The 22,110-nt window shown below is 34.8% G+C and overlaps 1 protein-coding gene across 1 annotated transcript in view; it reads left to right on the top strand.

Moving 5' to 3' along the window:
* The window catches only part of LOC103524402 (T-box transcription factor TBX20-like), a 70,731-nt gene that overhangs the window by 4,126 nt on the left and 44,495 nt on the right, over positions 1-22,110 (top strand). The window contains exons 2-4 of the mRNA XM_026833506.1: positions 5,642-5,937; positions 14,557-14,796; positions 18,956-19,187. Of these exons, the coding sequence (XP_026689307.1) occupies positions 5,642-5,937; positions 14,557-14,796; positions 18,956-19,187 (768 nt within the window). The remainder of the gene's footprint in view (positions 1-5,641; positions 5,938-14,556; positions 14,797-18,955; positions 19,188-22,110) is intronic.

Here is a 22,110-nt window from a genome sequence, read left to right as displayed (position 1 = left end):
TTTTTTTTTTTTTTTTTTTTTTTTCTGACAAAAAAAATCAAAACAGAAGTATTTTTATGACATTAATTGGTGAATGAATCACATCATATGTATTTAACAATTCAACGTAGTTTAATTGCTTTTTTAGTTCAAAAATAAAATTCATAATCTCACCGTTAAATTGAAAATTCGATTGCATATCAAATCAATTCTCTGAAAAACACTGAAAATTTGGCATTACTGAGCACGGGCGTGCTCCACCCTGCCAAATCAAAATATGATTTTTTATACCTAGACATCTAATATTACTTCTGCATTAGTTGTAAAATATCTGCACTAGAAAACTGTGATTAGGTTGGTAGGTAAGATAAGTAGATACCTATGTCTGACGAATAGAGTACCTAACAGAAAATCTCACCTTAGCTTGGCCCCTTTTTCACCTTCTCAAAAGCTTCCAGTTTTCACTCAACAGACCCAATGTTATTAACAAGTAGCTACCTATATCTAAAGTAGGCAGTTAGGTAGTACTTGCCTATTTGGAAGCATTGTATAGTTAGGTGCTATTTGGAAAGTAATTTAATAAGCAGGTTTGGTAAACGGAAAAAAATGTGAATAATACATTTCAAATTATTAGTGTCCATTTTGTGACTACCTTTTTTACACTATAATCTGACATACTTGGCGTTTTGAGCTCAATAAAATAATGACTGGGTAGGCCCTGACCAAATCATAAAGAATATGAAAGTTTTTCTATGAGGAAAATTTGTGGGCTTAAAAAAAAAGTAGGCTCAATTCTCTCTCTTTTAAGTTCAATTCCTTTGACAATTCTATGCTTGGAAAAGCATGGCTAAGTGGTGAGCAACAAACTTTTTTTCAACTTAAATTACTTATTAGATACTTTTTTATTGAATCAAGCATGCAACAACTTACTTCAAGTTGTAAAAGGAGAAGAAACTCCTTACTAAAATGAGATAATGAAGGAGGCAGGATTTTCCCCATTTGATGATTATCCCTTCATAATTGTAAGGACTAAGTAGGTAGATATCTACTCAACTTGAATATTTTTCAAACTTTAAATGACCGCTTTTGTAATCATGTCCTATAACTTTGTAATTTTATTATCATGTCGTCATCACAAGAAGGTATAAAATTTTACAAATTTTCTTCAAAAGACTTGGGCCTTGGACAGCGCCATTTTGTTCAAAATGGAAACAATACCTATAATTTATAGGTATTATTTCGTCTCAAGTAGACAACTCAAAATTAGAAACAACAATCAATAGACTTAACAAGAGCAAGGATTCGTTCAAAATTGAATTTCTAACGTCCCGCCTCATCGCCTGCAATTGAACGCGTTAACTGAGCTGGAAACATCCAAAAATATACTCACAACTAAAGATTAACAACATTCCCATACCCTTCCTCATCTCTTCCCTGAACACCATGTATCACTAGTCACCATCTTGAAAAAAGCCAGTTAAAAAAAAAAAAAAAAGAAAAAAAACAGAAGAAACAGTTGACATACCTATCTTGGCTGCTGTTAATTATTATGAGTGCATGCAATGTGAGATGACAGACGAAAAAATCTTGGTGAAACACCGAAGTCAACATGGCTGTGTGGTGAAACTCGACAGAGTTGGTGAAATGTTTATGTTGAATGATTGCGATTGCTTTGGACTGGAATTTTGTACATTCATTAAATGTAGACTTATAGGTATGCACCTTGCAAGAGAGAGAGAGAGAAACTAACAGTAGGTACATTAAATTTAATAAAAGAATATGTAATTTTTCTACAATCTCCTCTGTCATGAAAAGATAACAAAATTAATATTTACCTACCTAAGTACATGTTTGTACTTATATATCTGGGCGTCAACTTTAGCTAAATAACTAGGTACCTAAACGAACCAATACTAAAGCATGAGGTACGTTCAACGAATTGGTAAGTCTCATCTGGTTTTAAAAGATTTACGAGAGAGAGAGAGAAACTAACAGTAGGTACATTAAATTTAATAAAAGAATATGTAATTTTTCTACAATCTCCTCTGTCATGAAAAGATCACAAAATTAATATTTACCTACCCACATGTTTGTACTTATATTTCTGGGCGTCAATTTTAGCTAAATACCTAGGTACCTAAGTCCTAAATGAACCAATACTAAAGCATGAGGTACGTACAACGAATTGGTAAGTCTCATCTGGTTTTAAAAGATTTACGGTAAATCATCCATAATAGGTCAAAGTGTGATTTAAAAAGTCTTTCAATTAACTAAAATCCAATGTTTACCTACCATGCTGGAACCGGTCGCTATGCGCATTTATATGTCATAGCTACTCATTTTCCTCACGAGGCTGAGTAAATCACCCATAGTAAGTAGGTAAAAGTGTGATTTAAAAAGTGTTTCAATTAATAGACCTATATCTAGGTAAACCAATATCACAATTTGAGTGTTTCTAAACACGGGTTCTCACGTTGATTACCTATAGCACAGAAAAACAGAACTCAAGATTGGAAGTATTAATAAATTTAATCTCAAAACCTCTCAGAACTCATGTTGGTTCGGATTCTGATATCAGATGAAATGTCTACATTAGAATTTAAATACGTGTTTTCAATAATGATTAATTGAATTCAGCTTTATTTAAATCCCATAATATTGCATTGGAGTTTATCCTTACTCTTTTGAGAGTTTTAGACCAATACAGGATGATCATATTTGATAAAATTTGTAGATTACTGTTGATGGTTTATTACAACCTAGTGATTTCGAGGCATCCGGTATAATATGCATTGCAGAAATATTCTACACCCATATGAATGCATATGAAGTCAATTTTTTAATTTATTTTGATTTATTAAAACATTCATCGAAATAGTTTTGGGAAACAAATTTAAGAAATCTAACTTTAGGACCAAATTACATTTATGTTAGTTAGCCAAGAAAAAGTTCCCAATTTTTAGGGCTTTCTTTGTAATGTCAGAGATATGCAATGACTTCTATGTATCACAATAAGCATATCAACTTCGCGGAAATGAACAGCAAACTGTCACAGACAATCGTTTGTACATTAGACATGTGAACAGAATGGAACTAGAGAGAAAGTTGAAGCAATTCAATCCAGAACTCACCTGAACTTTACAGGTACAATGGCTGGGGATAGCAGAAACAGCTTTATATCTTACAATAGAAACAACTAGATGAAACTGTAATGCCAAATTGGTATTGCATGCAAACAAATTAGCGGATATAAATATTACGAAGAAGTAGAAAAAATAATAACAACAATGAAAAAATAAATGAATAAAACAAAAATAATAAAAATATATATCGGAAGTACCCAGCTGCAAATAACGAAGAAGATGGATGGAACAATTGCAGCATGAAAACAAGGTCACCCAATGTTGTGAAAACATGGACCCAAAAGTAAAGCAAAACCTGGACAACTAGGAGGTATATCACCATGTGTGGTTCAACTGATAAAGAACGGAAGGGAGAGTGCACTGTCATTTGGACAGGATAGAACTAAATGCAATTCTGGTCACTTGGAATCACCGCCCAGTGAATGTCAGGAGAATGAAGATGCATTTTCCGACAGACAAATTGTTGCAATTAGACTCAATGAATGAACCTGCTGAAACTGTAGATGATACTGCAGTTGTTTTCTTGAAGAATAGGGTCATCTTGTTAACTGTAGGACATCTTCGTGAGATTTGCCTATAGCAAAGATCCTCAGTAGTTATTGATCCTCACAAAGCAGGTGAGGAATTCGAAGGCAGGTTAATAATTTATAATTGTAAATACGAGTGTGTTGCAGTTCAAATTTACTAACATTTCTCCTTTCTTTTCCTGAAGGCTGAGGTTACATTTAATCAGATTTCTCGTTCACTATTACACGACTAATAAATACAGCCTACATTGCTTGCGAATTTTTGTTTGAATTCGACCACACGATGCCATCTATCCTTTTTTCCTTCCTCTCCTGTGATGGACGTGTCTATGCTCCTACATTTAGTACACCAGTCTTAGAGAAGATCATCACTTGATTCAGTAGAGCAATAGGCACGGATAACTGACAACTTAACGGTGTTACGCGATGCATCTCTGATATAAGTACTACAAATTGTGCTCTAACAATGATGCCCAACCTGATTGCAGACATATTACTCATATTAGAAAAGACGTTGCCAATTCAATACCAAGTGATGGCTGGAGTAGCTAATACAAGAAAAGAGTTCGTGATAGAGGAAAAACAGAAGGATCTCCCCTAGGAGCTTAATTTGAAATGCGGGATTTCCAATTCAAAGGACTAGAGTTCGAGTCTTGAAGAAGTCCTGTTATGTGAAGATAATCAAATAATATGTAATTACTTGTAACCAGATTTGTATTAAACTTTTTGATTTTAAATTTCCTATTTCTTTTCCTTTTTTTCAAAACTTCCCAACAAAATAGGTACTAGTTCAGTAATATAATTGAAGAAAAGTTTTCTCCTCTTCAGAAGTACCCTCCTGTCTGGCACACTTTGCCAATTTGGCACATATGTTTGCCGTTTAGGAACTCCTAACGTACAACATGAATTCTAGGTGCTTATAGCTGAAAACATGAGTGTTATCTTAATTAAATGAATCACTGGATGGTATAAACAATTTTTTAAATTTCCTATTTCTTTTCCTTTTTTTCAAAACTTCCCAACAAAATAGGTACTAGTTCAGTAATAAAATTGAAGAAAAGCTTTCTCCTCTTCAGAAGTACCCTCCTGCCTGGCACACTTTGCCAATTTGGCACATATGTTTGCCGTTTAGGAACTCCTAACGTACAACATGAATTCTTCAGACCTAGGTGCTTATAGCTGGAAACATGAGTGTTATCTTAATTAAATGAATCACTGGATGGGATAAACAGTCCCGAGTCACTGTGCTGAATGAGAATTGTGTAATCTGGCAAAACTAAACGGTTCCATAGAGCTCTTACTTGAGCATGATCATAGGTTCCCGAGTCACTGTGCTGAATGAGAATTGTGTAATCTGGCAAAACTAAACGGTTCCATAGAGCTCTTACTTGAGCATGATCATAGGTTTGTGAATCTGTTCTTCAAGTTATGCTAAAGACGCGTGTCATACCTACCTAATACTTTAATTCTTAAGAAGATATGTTTTACTTATGCTTGTATCAACACAAGCGTCACCATCTAAGTACGTAATTATAACTTTATACAAACGAGAAACGAGGAAAAAACCGGGATTAGATGTAAAAGAACTTTCTCGCCAGATCTAGAAGAGGCTTTTAAATGTCAGAAAATCAGAGACGCAAGTCTTCTTTGTCTGCAATTCTGCATTGTTATATTTATTTATTTTCAAGTGAACAGAAGATAAAGCTGCAGTTACATTTAGTAACCTGTACAAAGAAATAATAGGAGATTTGTCACATCCACTAACTTGTTTAGTTAGGTACCTAAATAGAAGAAATGTTGGTAATTTGGCCATCTCCACTAATTTGCACAAAAAAAGTTGAGAAAAATGATTTGTATACTTTGTATACTTAAGTTACTGCCTCGATTTGCAATATTTACATACTAAAATTTTACCCTTATTCTTCATTGGCTTCCAAAAAAGATTTCCACACTAAAGTTACATCCTTATTTTTTTTTTCTTTTTGCTTTCAGAAACCACTCCGATTTCCTCCTACCACAATCACAAGCGACGTCGCGGGAGTCCGATCCGAAAATCTCAGCGCGACCGCGACGATCGGTCTCGGTCGCCACCTGAGATCTCTTCCTCCACTTCTGGTGGAGACGATGCTAGTCTGGATGTGTGTCAGACACCTCCACTAAATCCTCTGCTACAGGAGCGATTCAATAGTGAGGAGCTGAGACACGTCACTTGTCATTTAGAAACCAAAGAATTGTGGGACAAATTCAACGAGCTCGGCACCGAGATGATCATCACGAAAACCGGAAGGTGAGTGTCACACTTTGATTTTGAAAATTTTCAACCTATATCAGCCTGATAAAACGTAAATATTTACATATTTCAGTAAATAATCTTCAAAATCAAACTTAAGATACAGATATTCCCACAAATGAATAGGCAGGTAGAACAGAGCATTTTATTTCCTTACTTTTGCCTAGAATACATTGAGCATCCTACATTTGATTTAAAATTTTAAAACAAAAATTTGGAAGTACCTACCTTCTATTTTCTGTTTAGAAAACATACTTTCTGTTTTTAAATAATGCCTAATGAATAAATCAATATTAGGTATAATCTATGCGTTTACCATTGTGTACTTTCATGTAAAAACTTTCAATATAAACCCATTTTTCGCTGTTTTTCGAAATCCCTTATATCCTCCATTGTTGAAAAATTGAATAGTAATTAAATAACAAAAAACTTTGAAAGTTAAACATATACCACATTACAAATGCAGCATGTTGGTATTAAAATACATTTACAGATAGCCTTTAATGCTAACAAAAACAAATTTAATAAAATCATAAACCCCAAATATGACGAGAGTGTAATTAAATAATATTTGATGCGTTCTGCCCAATCCTTTGAGTATTTAAATTATTCAAATTTAGTTTTTATTTGTTTAAATGTAAACATGGCTGAGTAAAAATAAATGCAAGCCTTTTCTACATTCTAAATAAATGGCGTCAAAATGTTTATGTAAACAGATAATTTCCTATGTCTACCTTGCTATTCTGTGCTTTGTTTCATGTTTTGATGTATTTGCATAAATATATTATTTGAGCAATGGAGGATTTGATGTTCTGAAAGGGTGAAATGGTTGATGTACACGCTGGAAGGGTTATTTTGTGAATATTTTACATGTGTCAATCAAATTTAATTTGTTTGACTGCTGGATGGGCCTGGTTTTGCATAATTTTGTTTGTTTATATAAAAAATTACGAAAATATAAATGTGTTTGTGGTGGTGTTTTTCGCTGATTTGTTTGTTTTAAAGAGAATTCCTAAATTCTTTTCAAACCTACTGCAACTTATATAGAAACTTCTGCACGGAGGAATTATGAAAGGTTAGGCGACGACCTTTCTCAGCCTCTTCAAAGTTTTAGCTAAAGATAAAAAAAACGAGATCTTTCAGACAGCTTCAATAAAATAATTTTATTAATTTTTCATCAGGAAATTGTTTCAGTAGAAACTCGAGAGGTTCATGGGGTAGCTCTGAAATATTTCAAAAGATTAAGATCTTGCTGGTAATTTGTTTCCTTCAGGTTTTTATTTTGAATTTGGAATGATAAAAACGTTCTTTCCATATTTATTCAATATTAATATCTATCATAAAATAATGTTAACCCCTTCAAGTTACAAATGACAAAGACCATCTCAGGTGTAATCAGAAGATCACACATTTCATTTTTCGATCCATTTCTTTCTGGTTTGAATTTCTGAATTTGGAATGATAAAAACGTTCTTTCCATATTTATTCAATATTAATATCTATCATAAAATAATGTTAACCCCTTCAAGTTACAAAGGACAAAGACCATCTCAGGTGTAATCAGAAGATTACACATTTCATTTTTCGATCCATTTCTTTCTGGTTTGAATTTGAAACCAGAAAGAAATGGATCGAAAAATGAAATGTGTGATCTGACCTATATGCATACGAGATTGCTAAGATAGGTAGACGAGTGTTGAAATAAATACTCGTACTCACTTCTGAAGCTCTGAGTGTCTTTGAAAATCAATGTTCAGCCAACTTGAACTCTGATTTCAAACAATTAAGCAAAAGGGTTAATTTCAAGAAAGACGATCAAAATACCGTGGACACATAAGATAGGTAGACGAGTGTTGAAATAAATACTCGTACTCACCTTTGAAGCTCTGAGTGTCTTTGAAAATCAATGTTCAGCCAACTTGGACTCTGATTTCAATCAATTTAGCAAAAGGGTTAATTTCAAGGAAGACGATCAAAATACCGTGGACAATTTTTTCCAATGTAAATAGATGTTTTGAAACAGTGGCACGCCTGACAGCAGGTCTTTCTGCCCGTGACATTCACCAAGTGTTACCAAACTGAGAAACGAAGACAAATATCAACAGAAGATCAAATCGATGATACCCGTGTGATTAATTTCTGTGTTTGGGACTTTAAATAAATTTTATTTATTTTTTTCATATTTTTAAATCAAGAAGGTATGACGTGTTTGTGTCTGTTTAGCAGGTCTTTCTGCCCGTGACATTCACCAAGTGTTACCAAACTGAGAAACGAAGACAAATATCAACAGAAGATCAAATCGATGATACACGTGTGATTAATTTCTGTGTTTGGGACTTTAAATAAATTTTATTTATTTTTTTTCATATTTTTAAATCAAGAAGGTATGACGTGTTTGTGTTTGGATCTCTTCAGTGCTTAGTAGTACGAACAAATTAAACACTGAGGAAGCTACCTACACAGAGTAGAAACTTGAAACTAGGTAAGTAGGTATTGAGGAACAAAATGTGTCTAGATATTCTTTTCACTCGAGAAAACTGCGGATTGTTGTGACTACCTTTCGGACTTTAAGAGACTTCTTTGAAAAAAAAAAAAAAAAATCTTTATCTTTAGTGATATTAAATATCTATCTTGATAAATTAACAATTCCGAAGTACTATAATTGAAGCACAATTAAGTATTATCTCTTTTAACCTGTGGGTATCTATTGATATCTTGTAATATATTCAATCTCGTATAATAAAACAAAAACCATTCGTTCATAATCCTGCCTACTCACTCCCAAGCTAATAATAATCCTAAGCACTGTTCATGGCCATACGTTCAATAATACTTCAGATTAATTATTCTGTCATTAGCGAAATATTAATATTGCCCGGTAATTATTTAACTGGAATAGTTTTAAGGTTCACCTAGGCATAAATACTTGGATTAAGATGAGGTTTTAAACAACAATAAAATTGGCATTTTCGTTTTGATAGCCTCGAATCTCGAATATGAAAATATCTGTACACCTATGCATGGTTATTTGTTCAGTAATTTTACGATTATGGCAAAATAATTACTCGTCGAGGAAGACCTAAAGTTGTGTGTGTGTATCAATAAAGATTAACAGGAAAATATTAGTAATGGAACTTTTCAGTTGTAACTTACAAAATATGAACGAAAAAATCAGCACATATGTATTTAAGATAGACATTTAGACAAACAAAACATAGTTCCTAAAAAAGGCATCAGTAAAACGATACTAATCTGTCAACACCAATGTGTGAAACTGGAACACAAAAACTGACTGAAATGGTGGGATTAGCAAAAAGCTAAAAAACGAAAATTTGCCAACGGAAAAGATGGCGAGGGTTCGTCACACCAGCATTTGACAATTGAAAACAAATGGGTTTTTGCAAAATGAAAATTGTGCGGAAGAGGCGTGAAGTCTGAAATGCTGTCACAGGATTAGTCCAGGTTTCACAGGAGCAATATTTCACGATATTTTCGAATTAGCGAAAATTTCCGGCCATTAATTTATCACAATGCTGACAATGACACGTTCATACTTTGGCTTACTGGTTTCCCAATGAAGTGATGAGCTCATGTATTAGTGGAGATATCTGTTTTCCTAGCGAACCTACATGAGTACGAGTTGTACATTTGCTTCATAGTACCTTTATTTTAATAATGGAAATGGGTATTTGTACCAAAGCTTTTGTGAATCAGTGCATAAGATGTCAATAATTCGTGTTTATCCGCGAAAAACTTTTAACAAAATAACGCAGAGTGCCTTCAGCGGTGATAATCATAATTATTAACAAAATAAATAATATAAATATGTATAATATGGCCTCTAACAAAAGCAAACAATAGAATTTAACCTTTTGCTATTTTACTTTTTACATCGTATAATGTTTTATTTATTGCTTATTAATGATTTTGGTGTTTGTTGTGTGTGCGACTTTACAATAATTTTTGATTAGTCTCGGCATTTAGCCAAAAAAATTCATCTCAGGTACAATTTTACACATTTCATAGGTAATTTATTCGAAATATCTTGGCTCTTTTTAATGATGTATTTAGTGCTTCGTTCAGCTCTTTAACCCTCCTTTCTATATCTTTGGTTATCTGTTTTCTACGATTTTTGAAAGTAATGATTAAGCCAAAAGTTCTGAACTTAAAAACGACAGTTCCTTCTTTCATCATCATTTCATTGTCAACGTCATTAATAGATTAATAGATCATAAATATAGCTATTAATTTATTAATGAAATTTCAAAAACACCTTTCCGTTCAGTGTTGAGCAAATTTCATTTTATTTATACGCCTGTTAATTGTCTAATTTTTGTCACTTTTCTTTCTCTCACAGCGTATCTCGCTTTCTTTCTATTGAGTTTAAACATCATTAACTCTTCTTTAGTCTTTTGATACTTTGTAATCAAATTAATTAAAAAATAAACATGTAAAACGAAGGTGTATAATGTTTGTTCGTTTTGGTAAGCTGTGGCTCGTGAATTTTTTGACAGAAATATGAAATTTACCAAAAAACCTACTAATAATAAAAACTCTATTACTTTCCAAACTAAAATGATCAATGTTAGAAATATGTAGGTATAGGCCATATTTAGGTGCTGCTCCATTCAATTACATACAATGTAAACTCACTCTCCAAAAACACTAAAATACGAAAAGGAAAGGGATGAAAAATTGAAAATTGAGATGTATTCCACAAGGATTGTGATTAGGACCCTTATGTCAAAGGTCTCCTAAAGGTCTATAAATATTATTTAAACATCATCTGAGAATTGCCATATCATGATGACATTGGCAATATTTACGTTTACTGATTTGATACGTCTGTCTGAATTTTGATCGAATACTTTATTGGGTAACCTTTTAAGCTTGATCAGAAAATATTTTGTCGTGTTCATATGTAATATGTATCTATGTTTCTATTTGAAGAAGAGTTCTTACAAAGGATTGAAAATACTCGTAGTTTTGATGCACAGAAGCATGGATATATGTATCTATGTTTCTATTTGAAGAAGAGTTCTTACAAAGGATTGAAAATACTCGTAGTTTTGATGCACAGAAGCATGGATAATTCGGATTTTGCGATTATGTTCGCGGATTTGGCAATTATGTTCGCGGATTCGTGTCCCGAATCGACATTTTGGATATTTGGCAAGCCTAGTTATGAGAACTGTGCAAATGGTGGGTACTCATTTATGAGCCGTTGTGTAAGAATATTTTGAAGTTCGTAGATATACGTATGTAGAGTTTGCTTAAATCATCGAAAAAATGTCGTCTTACTGGAATTCGTATTCCAGCCTTGACGAGTTTGTATACAATTCATTTCCACCAGCTCGGCAGCTTTATTTAGCAGACGACTTTTCAAAGCGATGATCTCACTTCACCTTACACAGTTAGGAGAAATCTGACCATCATTCTACCTCATAAAAAGAGGAAGCTATGTGTGACTTCCGAAGCAGGGAGCAAAGAGAGGGGTGTTAAAGTTAACTAATTTGACATTTGTGATCAATTTTTATGAGCCTTCTTCCCTGCACAAAGTTGTTTCCCCACTCCACAGCTTGTTCACTTCCGAACATAACTTTCATTCTCTCCAAGGAAGAGAGGATAGGGGAATTTGTTAAATATAATTTTATTAACCCCCACACACCCCGGCGTGCTTTCAGTCAAATGTTACTCAACCCCCATTGCCGCACTTACGGATAATTATATTTGTTTAACCTGTGATGATCTCATGAACGGCATGCTTGATAACTTGATAAGCAGACAGCCTCATGTCACCGTTATTAGAATGAGTTGCTTTTTTTACTCTTATTTTCCTTGTTTCATTATTTCTCATTTTTCTGCCAACTTTTCAGACTGTTGACTTCTTCAAGTAGGAGATGCGATGGTTTGTCAAGAGCTTTAAGTATGTATCTTAATATCTTGCAATAATTTATGATTTTCATTATCACCTTCATTAAATTACAACCCTAATTTTGTCTTTCTGCACGTCTCCGATTGAAACAACAAAGTATGGGGCGATTTCACTGCCCTCTCTCCCAGATCATATTGTTCACATTATCGGTCTCAATCATCTCGCGGTAATTATCAGAATAATTAGTATCACTTAATAGAGAAACTCAATGCTAAACCTGTTCATAAACATCGTATGGACCTGGGAGAACAATATGATATATATCACGGACCTATCAATATAGGACCGAACGTGAATATTGGGGGGAAACTCCACGGACGTACGCCCAGAGAGCAAAATCACAACAATGGGAGTTATATCATTGATTCTAATCAATTTGACTTCGACCATGTCCCGGGATATGTCATTCGGCTTGGCTTATACGGACAGAGTCAAACGAGAGGTGAAGGAATTCAACTCAAAGCGATTTTTTATGCGAAATTGATTTATTCACCAGCCTGTGTGTACCTACGTTGTAATGTTTTTGGTTTTTTTTTTTTTTTTTTTTTTTTTTTTTTAATTTGTGTATAGGTCTTGTAAAATGTACTTACATATATCATGTATTATTATAATGGCGTTTCCAGTTCTTTACGGACTGTTTGTCTTCTATTGTGATGTAAATGAATGATAGAAGGATAGGCATTTATTTTAGGGAAAACTCTGGAAACCCAATTTTCTTTTAGTTTTCCCTAAATCAGTTTTGAATTTCTACCCAATCATCAGTCCAAAAGGCACTATTTTCACTTTTAAATAATGCGAACATTGTATTTTTATACACCTAATTCCAATACTGATTGGTCGCAAATAAATATGAAAAACACTCCACAAGACCTGTTGCCTAGCAACCTCTCACCTTTTCAGTCTCCATATTTATCTTCCCTGGGCGAAAATTTCCGGCCATTAATTTATCACAATGCTGACAATGACACGTTCATACTTTGGCTTACTGGTTTCCCAATGAAGTGATGAGCCCATGTATTAGTGGAGAATTGGAGATATCTGTTTTCCTAGCGAACCTACATGAGTACGAGTTGTCTATTTGCTTCATAGTGCCTTTATTTTAATAATGGACACGGGTATTTGTACCAAAGCTTTTGTGAATCAGTGCATAAGATGTCAATAATTCGTGTTTATGCGCGAAAAACTTTTAACAAAATAACGCAGAGTGCCTTCAGCGGTGATAATCATAATTATTAACAAAATAAATAATATAAATATGTATAATATGGCCTCTAACAAAAGCAAACAATAGAATTTAACCTTTTGCTATTTTACTTTTTACATCGTATAATGTTTTATTTATTGCTTATTAATGATTTTGGTGTTTGTTGTGTGTGCGACTTTACAATAATTTTTGATTAGTCTCGGCATTTAGCCAAAAAAATTCATCTCAGGTACAATTTTACACATTTCATAGGTAATTTATTCGAAATATCTTGGCTCTTTTTAATGATGTATTTAGTGCTTCGTTCAGCTCTTTAACCCTCCTTTCTATATCTTTGGTTATCTGTTTTCTACGATTTTTGAAAGTAATGATTAAGCCAAAAGTTCTGAACTTAAAAACGACAGTTCCTTCTTTCATCATCATTTCATTGTCAACGTCATTAATAGATTAATAGACAACAACAACAACAACAACAACAACAACAACAACAACAACAACAACAACAACAACAACAACAACAACAACATCATCATGTTAATGTTATATTCATAAACATATTTAAGGAGACTGTATTTTCCAAATTTGATGTCCATCCAATATTACTATCATTAAAACGTCGAACTGAATGCAGTTCTATTCCATGAAGCCAACAGAACTGTATAATAAGAAATGATGATGCTAATCATAAGTCTGACAAAATACTACAAAACAAATAGAAAATTACAATGGAAGCAATTGCATGCAATCCGAAGTAGAAACGAAAATACCATACTCTCAGCACGGGGAGTTAGCAAAGGTGCTTATTAAATTAGGGTTAGTCGAGTCAATATTCAATGTACGTCTTATGTTCCTACTCTTGCCATTGTGCAGACTAAGTACAAAATGAATACATAATGACCAAGTGAAATAGCTGTGCCTTTAACATCTATGGATTTTTTGCATTCATTCAATGCATTGAACGATGAAGTACCTATTTGACTGTTAGATTATAGGTTACATTCATTGCTGAAATTGGTAATTTTTGTCCGTATGCTAATTTGCTGGTAATTGTTACTCTCTTCTGCAATTGAAAATGCACGCTTGTACAGCAGGTGACCTGAAACTAGAGCATACCATCACGGCAATTCCTTCATACCAATTATTATACATACTCGGTGCGGAATTGACGATGGAAGTTTTGGCACATCCACCAATTTGTACACTGTACAGAATGTTTTGGGAGTTTTGTCATCTCCACTAATTTGTACAGAACAATCGGGAGTTTTGTCATCTCCACTGATTCTCGCGGAAGAAAATGAGGATTGAAGCACATCCACCATTCCACCACTTTATTTTTGTTTTCGTCATTCTCTCACTATAAACATTGGGAAGATTGGAATCTCAATTCTTTATTACATTATTGTGTGGTTCAAGTCAAATTTGGATAGATTGTGATATCTTTCCAATTGTGATTGTGATTTCTTTCCAATATTGAATAGTTGATCACCAAATCGGACGACCAAATTGATCCCATTGTGTCCCATGTCCCACATTCGAACAAAACCAGTAGGCAGTGTTGTCTGTTTTCTAGTTCCAAATTTTCGGTTGTGTGTGTGGTGTGGCTAACACTATCTATTGTTACGTCCTACGACCTGGTGCTAAGGTGCAAGACACCACCATCCAATCATATCAGATCCAACCCACCTCAGCCCAACGTATTCAGTACCAGAAGTAAGCAGGCTCGTATCTTGGATGTCAGCGATTCAGACTTATGTGGCGTATGGTACAGGTGGGCCAATAAATGGTACGTTTTTTAGGTGGGCGAATAAATGGTACACTTACCCTATAACGATTTGAAGAAGAAAGAAATAAGGTAGCCCATCAAATCAAAAAAGAAACAAAATTGTTATTGATATATTTTACGGTCAAGTGAATTGATTAACTACTTGTTCAGTAAATCAGTAGTTTGTACAAGACACATTTTACAAGTATGATTAATAGATCCAAGTCAAAACCAAAAATATCAACATGCTGGAGACAATAGTACACAATTCTCAGAAAGGAGTCATGTTCAGAAATAGGTAAGGAGGTACCTACGATGATTGTTAGTAAATGCTTGGATTAAACCTCTGAAATCAATCGGACCTAGCTGGTTATGGGATCTTCATTTTTACTTCGGTTAGATTTGACATGTTAGCATCTACTCTTTCTTTTTTACTTACTGTCTTTTATTGTCAGATTTTTTTGTTTCTCCTCATGTTAGTAGTTTTCAATTGTAAACATGAACTAAAACGACCATCCTGGAAAGCATAGATAGAGATTGTAATACAGAAAAGCAACGGTAGCAGAGAACTCGAAATGTTTGTAATGAAAAAAACAAAATAATGAACTTTCATAAATAACAAATGTGTCAAAATTTTATTTTTACTGTCGAAAAAAAGTTTTATCTCCAAATTTTAACAACATATCCGTGCTTCTCGCACCATTTTTTTTATTTCCCCCACTTCTGGCAGTTTTCCATCAGATCCTCTGCTTCATCCCTTCCCCTAGCCGACATTTTATATATTGGGGTAATATAAATTTGAATATTACACCGCGTATTTTTATTAGTATATTCCTCTACAAGCTAGGTATATGTTGAATAGGTATATACACATTGGTGTGTATGTGGGCTTGAATATTTTGTACAAATTTACACAATTCTCATCGACAGTTCAATTTTATGCTTTTATTCTACGAGGAAGAAAAATCCACTCTCCGACAGTTTCATTGAAGGGTGGCTTTCGATTAAAGTCATTGGTGTTTGTTTGCAAGTTTGTATGATCTCTTCCATGATGACGAGTATTGTCCTCTTGATTAACTTGAGCCAATGTTTTGAAGACTTCGTCCAGAATCTTCCGAAGAAACCCCCAGTAAATGTAGAAAATTTCAACACGTAGGTACATGAAAACTCGTCTTCCACGTATTTCTCCCCACACTGAAAATGGAGAAGCATAAAGCTTCACAAAAGAAAACGAGCTAACAAAATCACCTATTAGACGCATATCAAATAACTACTTTAAAAGGAGATGAGCATTTCAAGATGGTTTTCACGGAAAGGGAGATTAAGGTAGTTTTGATAATAAGAGAGACGTTAAATAAATATGAAAAACACTCCACAAGACCTGTTGCCTAGCAACCTCTCACCTTTTCAGTCTCCATATTTATCTTCCCTGGAAAAAAAAGAGGGAAGGAGAGAAAATTTTGAACTCAAGAGAGGTGGTGTGTGTGAAAAAAAAAGTGTATGTAAATTTTCCAAAGGTATTTCTAGAGCATTTGTTTAAAACAAATGTGTTACTTTGGTATAAGGGTTGTGAAAGAAGGAGAAGAGGAGAAAAATGGCTTCGACATGAGAGCTGTGAGAAGAACCATTTGTCTGAGTGTCGAGAGCACATTTGAGCACTTACCTACAGTGTTTTCACTTACGTCTACCCAGGATAAATGGGATTATAAAAACCTCACCATTAATACATTAACATGAGAACTGCCACCTTATTGTTTTGGAAAACCACTACTATTTTTAAAACTCTGTTATAAATGGGTATTCATTTTTCTCGAGTGCAATTTTTTCTTCTTCATTGACTGGGCCTTTAATTACTCCATCGAAGTCCAGAGTATCTTTTCTCCTAGTAATTTTGGGTTTATAATATCATTTATTAAAATTAAACTATTGAACTACATTCATAGGTATAGCTCTAATCGACTCAAATTCACAATGTTTCCTGTTTCCAGTCTACTGAAACCTACTCCACAATCATGTACTCGAACCTATTCTACTAATATGCTACATGTTCAGTATTTAGCGCTGCACTTTGCATTCTGCTCGAATGTTTTCTGCAAGTTTTCAGTCTTTGTAGGTGAACCAGAACAATAGCACTATACATACGAAGCTTAATATGCAACTACAGGGTCAGTCGAATGAAAATTACCAGTTACAAATCAGCGGAGATGTGACAAAACTCCCTATTCTTCTGTACAAATTAGTGGAGATGACAAAACTCCAACCAAACAAACATTTGTATGTACTTGTAAGTTTTTAGCTCAAAAGTGGTAAGAGGAGAAAAAAATCAGGTATTTCGATTTACAGCAAAGGATTTTGCTGACAAAAACTAACCCTGATAAATACAAAACATGACATTTATAACATTTATTGTCTGGCTATCCTAGCTTATATTTTTTTACCCTGTAGGAACATTCAGTAACTCAGTAAGCTAGTAATTATTCGAAAAAAAAAAGTTCAAAGAAAATTACATGCGTGTAATATAATAGCCTGTAATTATTTTAATTCATGCATGTGAAAGACGAAAAAAAAAAGTTCAAAGAAAATTACATGCGTGTAATATAATAGCCTGTAATTATTTTAATTCATGCATGTGAAAGAAAAAAAAAATAGTTAAGAAAATTTCGAACTTTTGCCGTGAGTTACGTTGTTTTTCTGTGAAGCTCTCTTGGTAATCGCCACACTTTGAACTATGGCAAGGATGCATGTTCCGATTATGTGCATAAGAAGTCATGTAGAAATTACATATTAATCTAGTGGAGATGATAAAACTCCTATTCTTCTGTGAAAATGAGTAAAAATGATAAAACTTCTGTTCTTTTGTACAAATTGGTGTAGATGACAAAAACTCCTACCTATTCTTCTGTACAAATTAGTTGAGATGACAAAACTCCTATTTTTATGTTAGTGGAACTTCTTGGTGCGTCCATAATGGAAATATCAAGAAAATTATGCATGTATTTTGCTTCCGTTGCATTACACCTCTGTAGACCTGTGGAATAACCCTATAAAAGTGGCTGAGTTCTTGAATCTACCAACGAGTCTAGAATTTGGAGATGACTGCTGAATTGTTGTCACTGCTACAACAACAACAACAACAACAACAACAACAACAACAACAACAACATCATCATGTTAATGTTATATTCATAAACATATTTAAGGAGACTGTATTTTCCAAATTTGATGTCCATCCAATATTACTATCATTAAAACGTCGAACTGAATGCAGTTCTATTCCATGAAGCCAACAGAACTGTATAATAAGAAATGATGATGCTAATCATAAGTCTGACAAAATACTACAAAACAAATAGAAAATTACAATGGAAGCAATTGCATGCAATCCGAAGTAGAAACGAAAATACCATACTCTCAGCACGGGGAGTTAGCAAAGGTGCTTATTAAATTAGGGTTAGTCGAGTCAATATTCAATGTACGTCTTATGTTCCTACTCTTGCCATTGTGCAGACTAAGTACAAAATGAATACATAATGACCAAGTGAAATAGCTGTGCCTTTAACATCTATGGATTTTTTGCATTCATTCAATGCATTGAACGATGAAGTACCTATTTGACTGTTAGATTATAGGTTACATTCATTGCTGAAATTGGTAATTTTTGTCCGTATGCTAATTTGCTGGTAATTGTTACTCTCTTCTGCAATTGAAAATGCACGCTTGTACAGCAGGTGACCTGAAACTAGAGCATACCATCACGGCAATTCCTTCATACCAATTATTATACATACTCGGTGCGGAATTGACGATGGAAGTTTTGGCACATCCACCAATTTGTACACTGTACAGAATGTTTTGGGAGTTTTGTCATCTCCACTAATTTGTACAGAACAATCGGGAGTTTTGTCATCTCCACTGATTCTCGCGGAAGAAAATGAGGATTGAAGCACATCCACCATTCCACCACTTTATTTTTGTTTTCGTCATTCTCTCACTATAAACATTGGGAAGATTGGAATCTCAATTCTTTATTACATTATTGTGTGGTTCAAGTCAAATTTGGATAGATTGTGATATCTTTCCAATTGTGATTGTGATTTCTTTCCAATATTGAATAGTTGATCACCAAATCGGACGACCAAATTGATCCCATTGTGTCCCATGTCCCACATTCGAACAAAACCAGTAGGCAGTGTTGTCTGTTTTCTAGTTCCAAATTTTCGGTTGTGTGTGTGGTGTGGCTAACACTATCTATTGTTACGTCCTACGACCTGGTGCTAAGGTGCAAGACACCACCATCCAATCATATCAGATCCAACCCACCTCAGCCCAACGTATTCAGTACCAGAAGTAAGCAGGCTCGTATCTTGGATGTCAGCGAGGGGGGGGGCAAGAATCCGAACAGTGGCTTACAGGGGAGAGTGTGGATGATCCAAATTATTAGGATAGGCCAATAATTTTGGTTTTTGGCACATTACCACATTTAGGACGGGGAAAACAGAAGTAAACTAAAACCGAGGGAGGGGGTGTCAGCCCAATGGGTCCCTCTAAGTACGGCCCTGCAAGTGAGGCCATTGCTTTCTCATAATAAACATAACAATGAATGAGCAGAACACGACTGTGATAAATGTATCTCCTATGCACATCATGACTATTGACTACCAAGGACATTAGAAACTTATTCAAGAAGGCCTAACGTCATAAAGAAAGCGTCACTACACCCACAGTTTTGGAATGACGTTATTAGAGGTTTATACAGCTCAAGACAAATTACCATCAAAAGCCGCTCCCAAGCTTAATAAAGCTATAACTCGCTGAATGTAATGAGAAGAAGGAAGTGTCTACTGATAATGGAATCGAATAGTCAGAATCAGGATATCCCTTATTACTTTTATTATTATCCTAATGCATTTGTTTTTGGAAACAATGTGTGATTATAATTTAGAACAAACCCTAAATTTGCCTTTGCATAAATGATTTGGAAAAATCCTTCCTTTTCGTGTCCGTGAGACAGCAAAAATGAGAAGTTGTTTCAGAGGTAGACTTATACAAGACCTTTCTCTGCTTCTACGTTTCTATATAAGTATATATGATCTTTGGTCAGTTTACCACCCATGTTCAACTGCACTTGGTCTAATAGGTTCTCTCCTTACTCTCACATACTGGCTCCACCTTACCATCTTCTTTCTACAACTCAACTGACACGAAATTAGTTCAAATGCAGGTGAATCAATATTCCCTTCACTAATCAATGGATCATGCTATGGTACACTTACCTGAGCAGATACCATATCCATTTATGTTGAATGGATATACCTATGCAAAGTGTGTAAATTACCTATACACTGATGTATGTTTGCAAAAAAAAAAATTGACCACTTGACCAGTCCTGAAGAACAGCTGACCCTCTGAAAGTCTGCAATAATAGTAGACCACCGACCCATCGGGTCCAGGAGAGTATCTATCATTATGAGAGGCCGTAAATCATCGAGAAAGCCATGATGAAGCAATTGCGACCGGAGCCCGAACACCTGAGAACATCACCTCTATTATCGAATATTTCACCTCCCATGTTGATTCAAATAGAATTATAATTTAAATTAATATCCGAGGAGAAAAGAACCACGACACGACGCATAGGTACTCAGTAGCTTGGAGCGAATTAAAAAAGAAAAAGAAACTTCACTTCTACACTTCTCCGGGTATATTCTTCGGAGGCAAATTAAGGCAAATTGTTTTGATCCTCAGAGTACGTCGATGGCGAGCCGGCTTATACATTATTATGTGGGGTAATAAAACACCGATTCGAGATTATTAGCTGATAGATAGACGTCGTTTTTTTTTTCGGTGCCTCTCGCCAATTATGGTACGGTGTCTCCTGACATGCTGAAGATCTTGAGACTGATAAGATCTAGTTTTTTTCTTCTTTTTATTTCTGGTACTATCATTGATAGTGACCGAGAATCGGACACGCCCACTTTCGATGCACAATTACGCTGGAAGCAAATCTGAACTGGCGTAGAGGTAAAAAACATCGATGATCAAAAATATTCGCAACCAGTGACTCGTTTAACTTGTGCAGCTTGTACTTGAACATGTGTAGTGTTTTGTAGAGCTCTTGTGTGGTTGCAGTGGTTGGTTTGCGACGTTATTTTCTTTTTTATGTCTCCACGAAGACGGTAAGCAGAGAAAACAACCCTTCAGAGGCAGAGGAAAAAGTAACATAAAAAAAGTTGAGGAAGAAGGAAATTGACAACTTGGCACAGAAGGTTGGAAAAATGAAATTTGACATTTGAGTAAATTATATGAGTGTGAAGAAATGGCGAAATGCGAGGAAAAAACACATTTCACTATTTTCCACGTCAGGGAAAATGGGAAGAAGGGAAAGTGGGGGGGGAGAATGAATAGAGAAGGAAAAGTGAAAAACTGGGGAAAATTGCACCTCTTTCTCGTCTCGTGTGCTGGTGTGTTTGAAATGATTACGAAAATGTTCTCACCAGTGGCGGACATTCTCACCATGAGGGGGTACAATTTGTTTGTTTGTTTGTTTGTTTGTTTGTTTGTTTGGGGGTACAATTTGTATAGGTTGAAGGAAATAAGAAAGGTGGAAGCCTTAGAAAAAGCTCTGTCGAATGTGGATGCAAAGCCTTACCGAACTGAATCTCTTTCTCTTTGCGCCGCGTCGTCTCAATAAATAATTAATAGACAACGGTCAATGTGGGTAATGGAAGTTCAAATTAATGAAAGCTGCTAATGAACTAAACCTGCAGTGGATTACAGACTGTGTAGGAACAAACGACAATTCCTACCAGTAGACACCAAAATAACTTGTCTATGACTGTGGTAAATCAAGGTATGACTAGAGAAGTCAGTCCACACATCCGCGACTGATTGCGAGAAAAAATTCAGGCAAATGTTGACGAGAAAACACTTTACCACCACCGGTGTAGAGATGCAGAGGGAGCACACACATAACATTATGACGGTGATGCTCGTTTTTTTCCCCTACACATTTGTGTAAATTTCCCTGTAGACTTCTCATTTGCGAGAGAGAAAAAGGGAAATAAACATGAGGGAAAAGTGTGAGCTTGTTGACTGGCAGGCGTCGGCGTTCAGGCGCACACTTTTCCCCGTTTTCCTCTCCCTCGCGTTTTTCTTCCCTTGAATTTTATTCTCCCCCTTCGTTTCCTTGTCTTCTCTCCCCCCTCTCGTTTGTTAATGGTCTTGTGTATATCTGACATCTTTCGCCTCTCCTTCACCAAGGTGCTTCCTT

The sequence above is a fragment of the Diaphorina citri genome, unplaced genomic scaffold, assembly GCF_000475195.1.
Source record: "Diaphorina citri unplaced genomic scaffold, Diaci psyllid genome assembly version 1.1 scaffold97, whole genome shotgun sequence".
NCBI classification, from domain to species: Eukaryota; Metazoa; Arthropoda; class Insecta; order Hemiptera; family Psyllidae; genus Diaphorina; species Diaphorina citri.
Note: the sequence above shows the minus strand (reverse complement) of the source record. Positions and strands in the feature narration are given on the sequence as shown.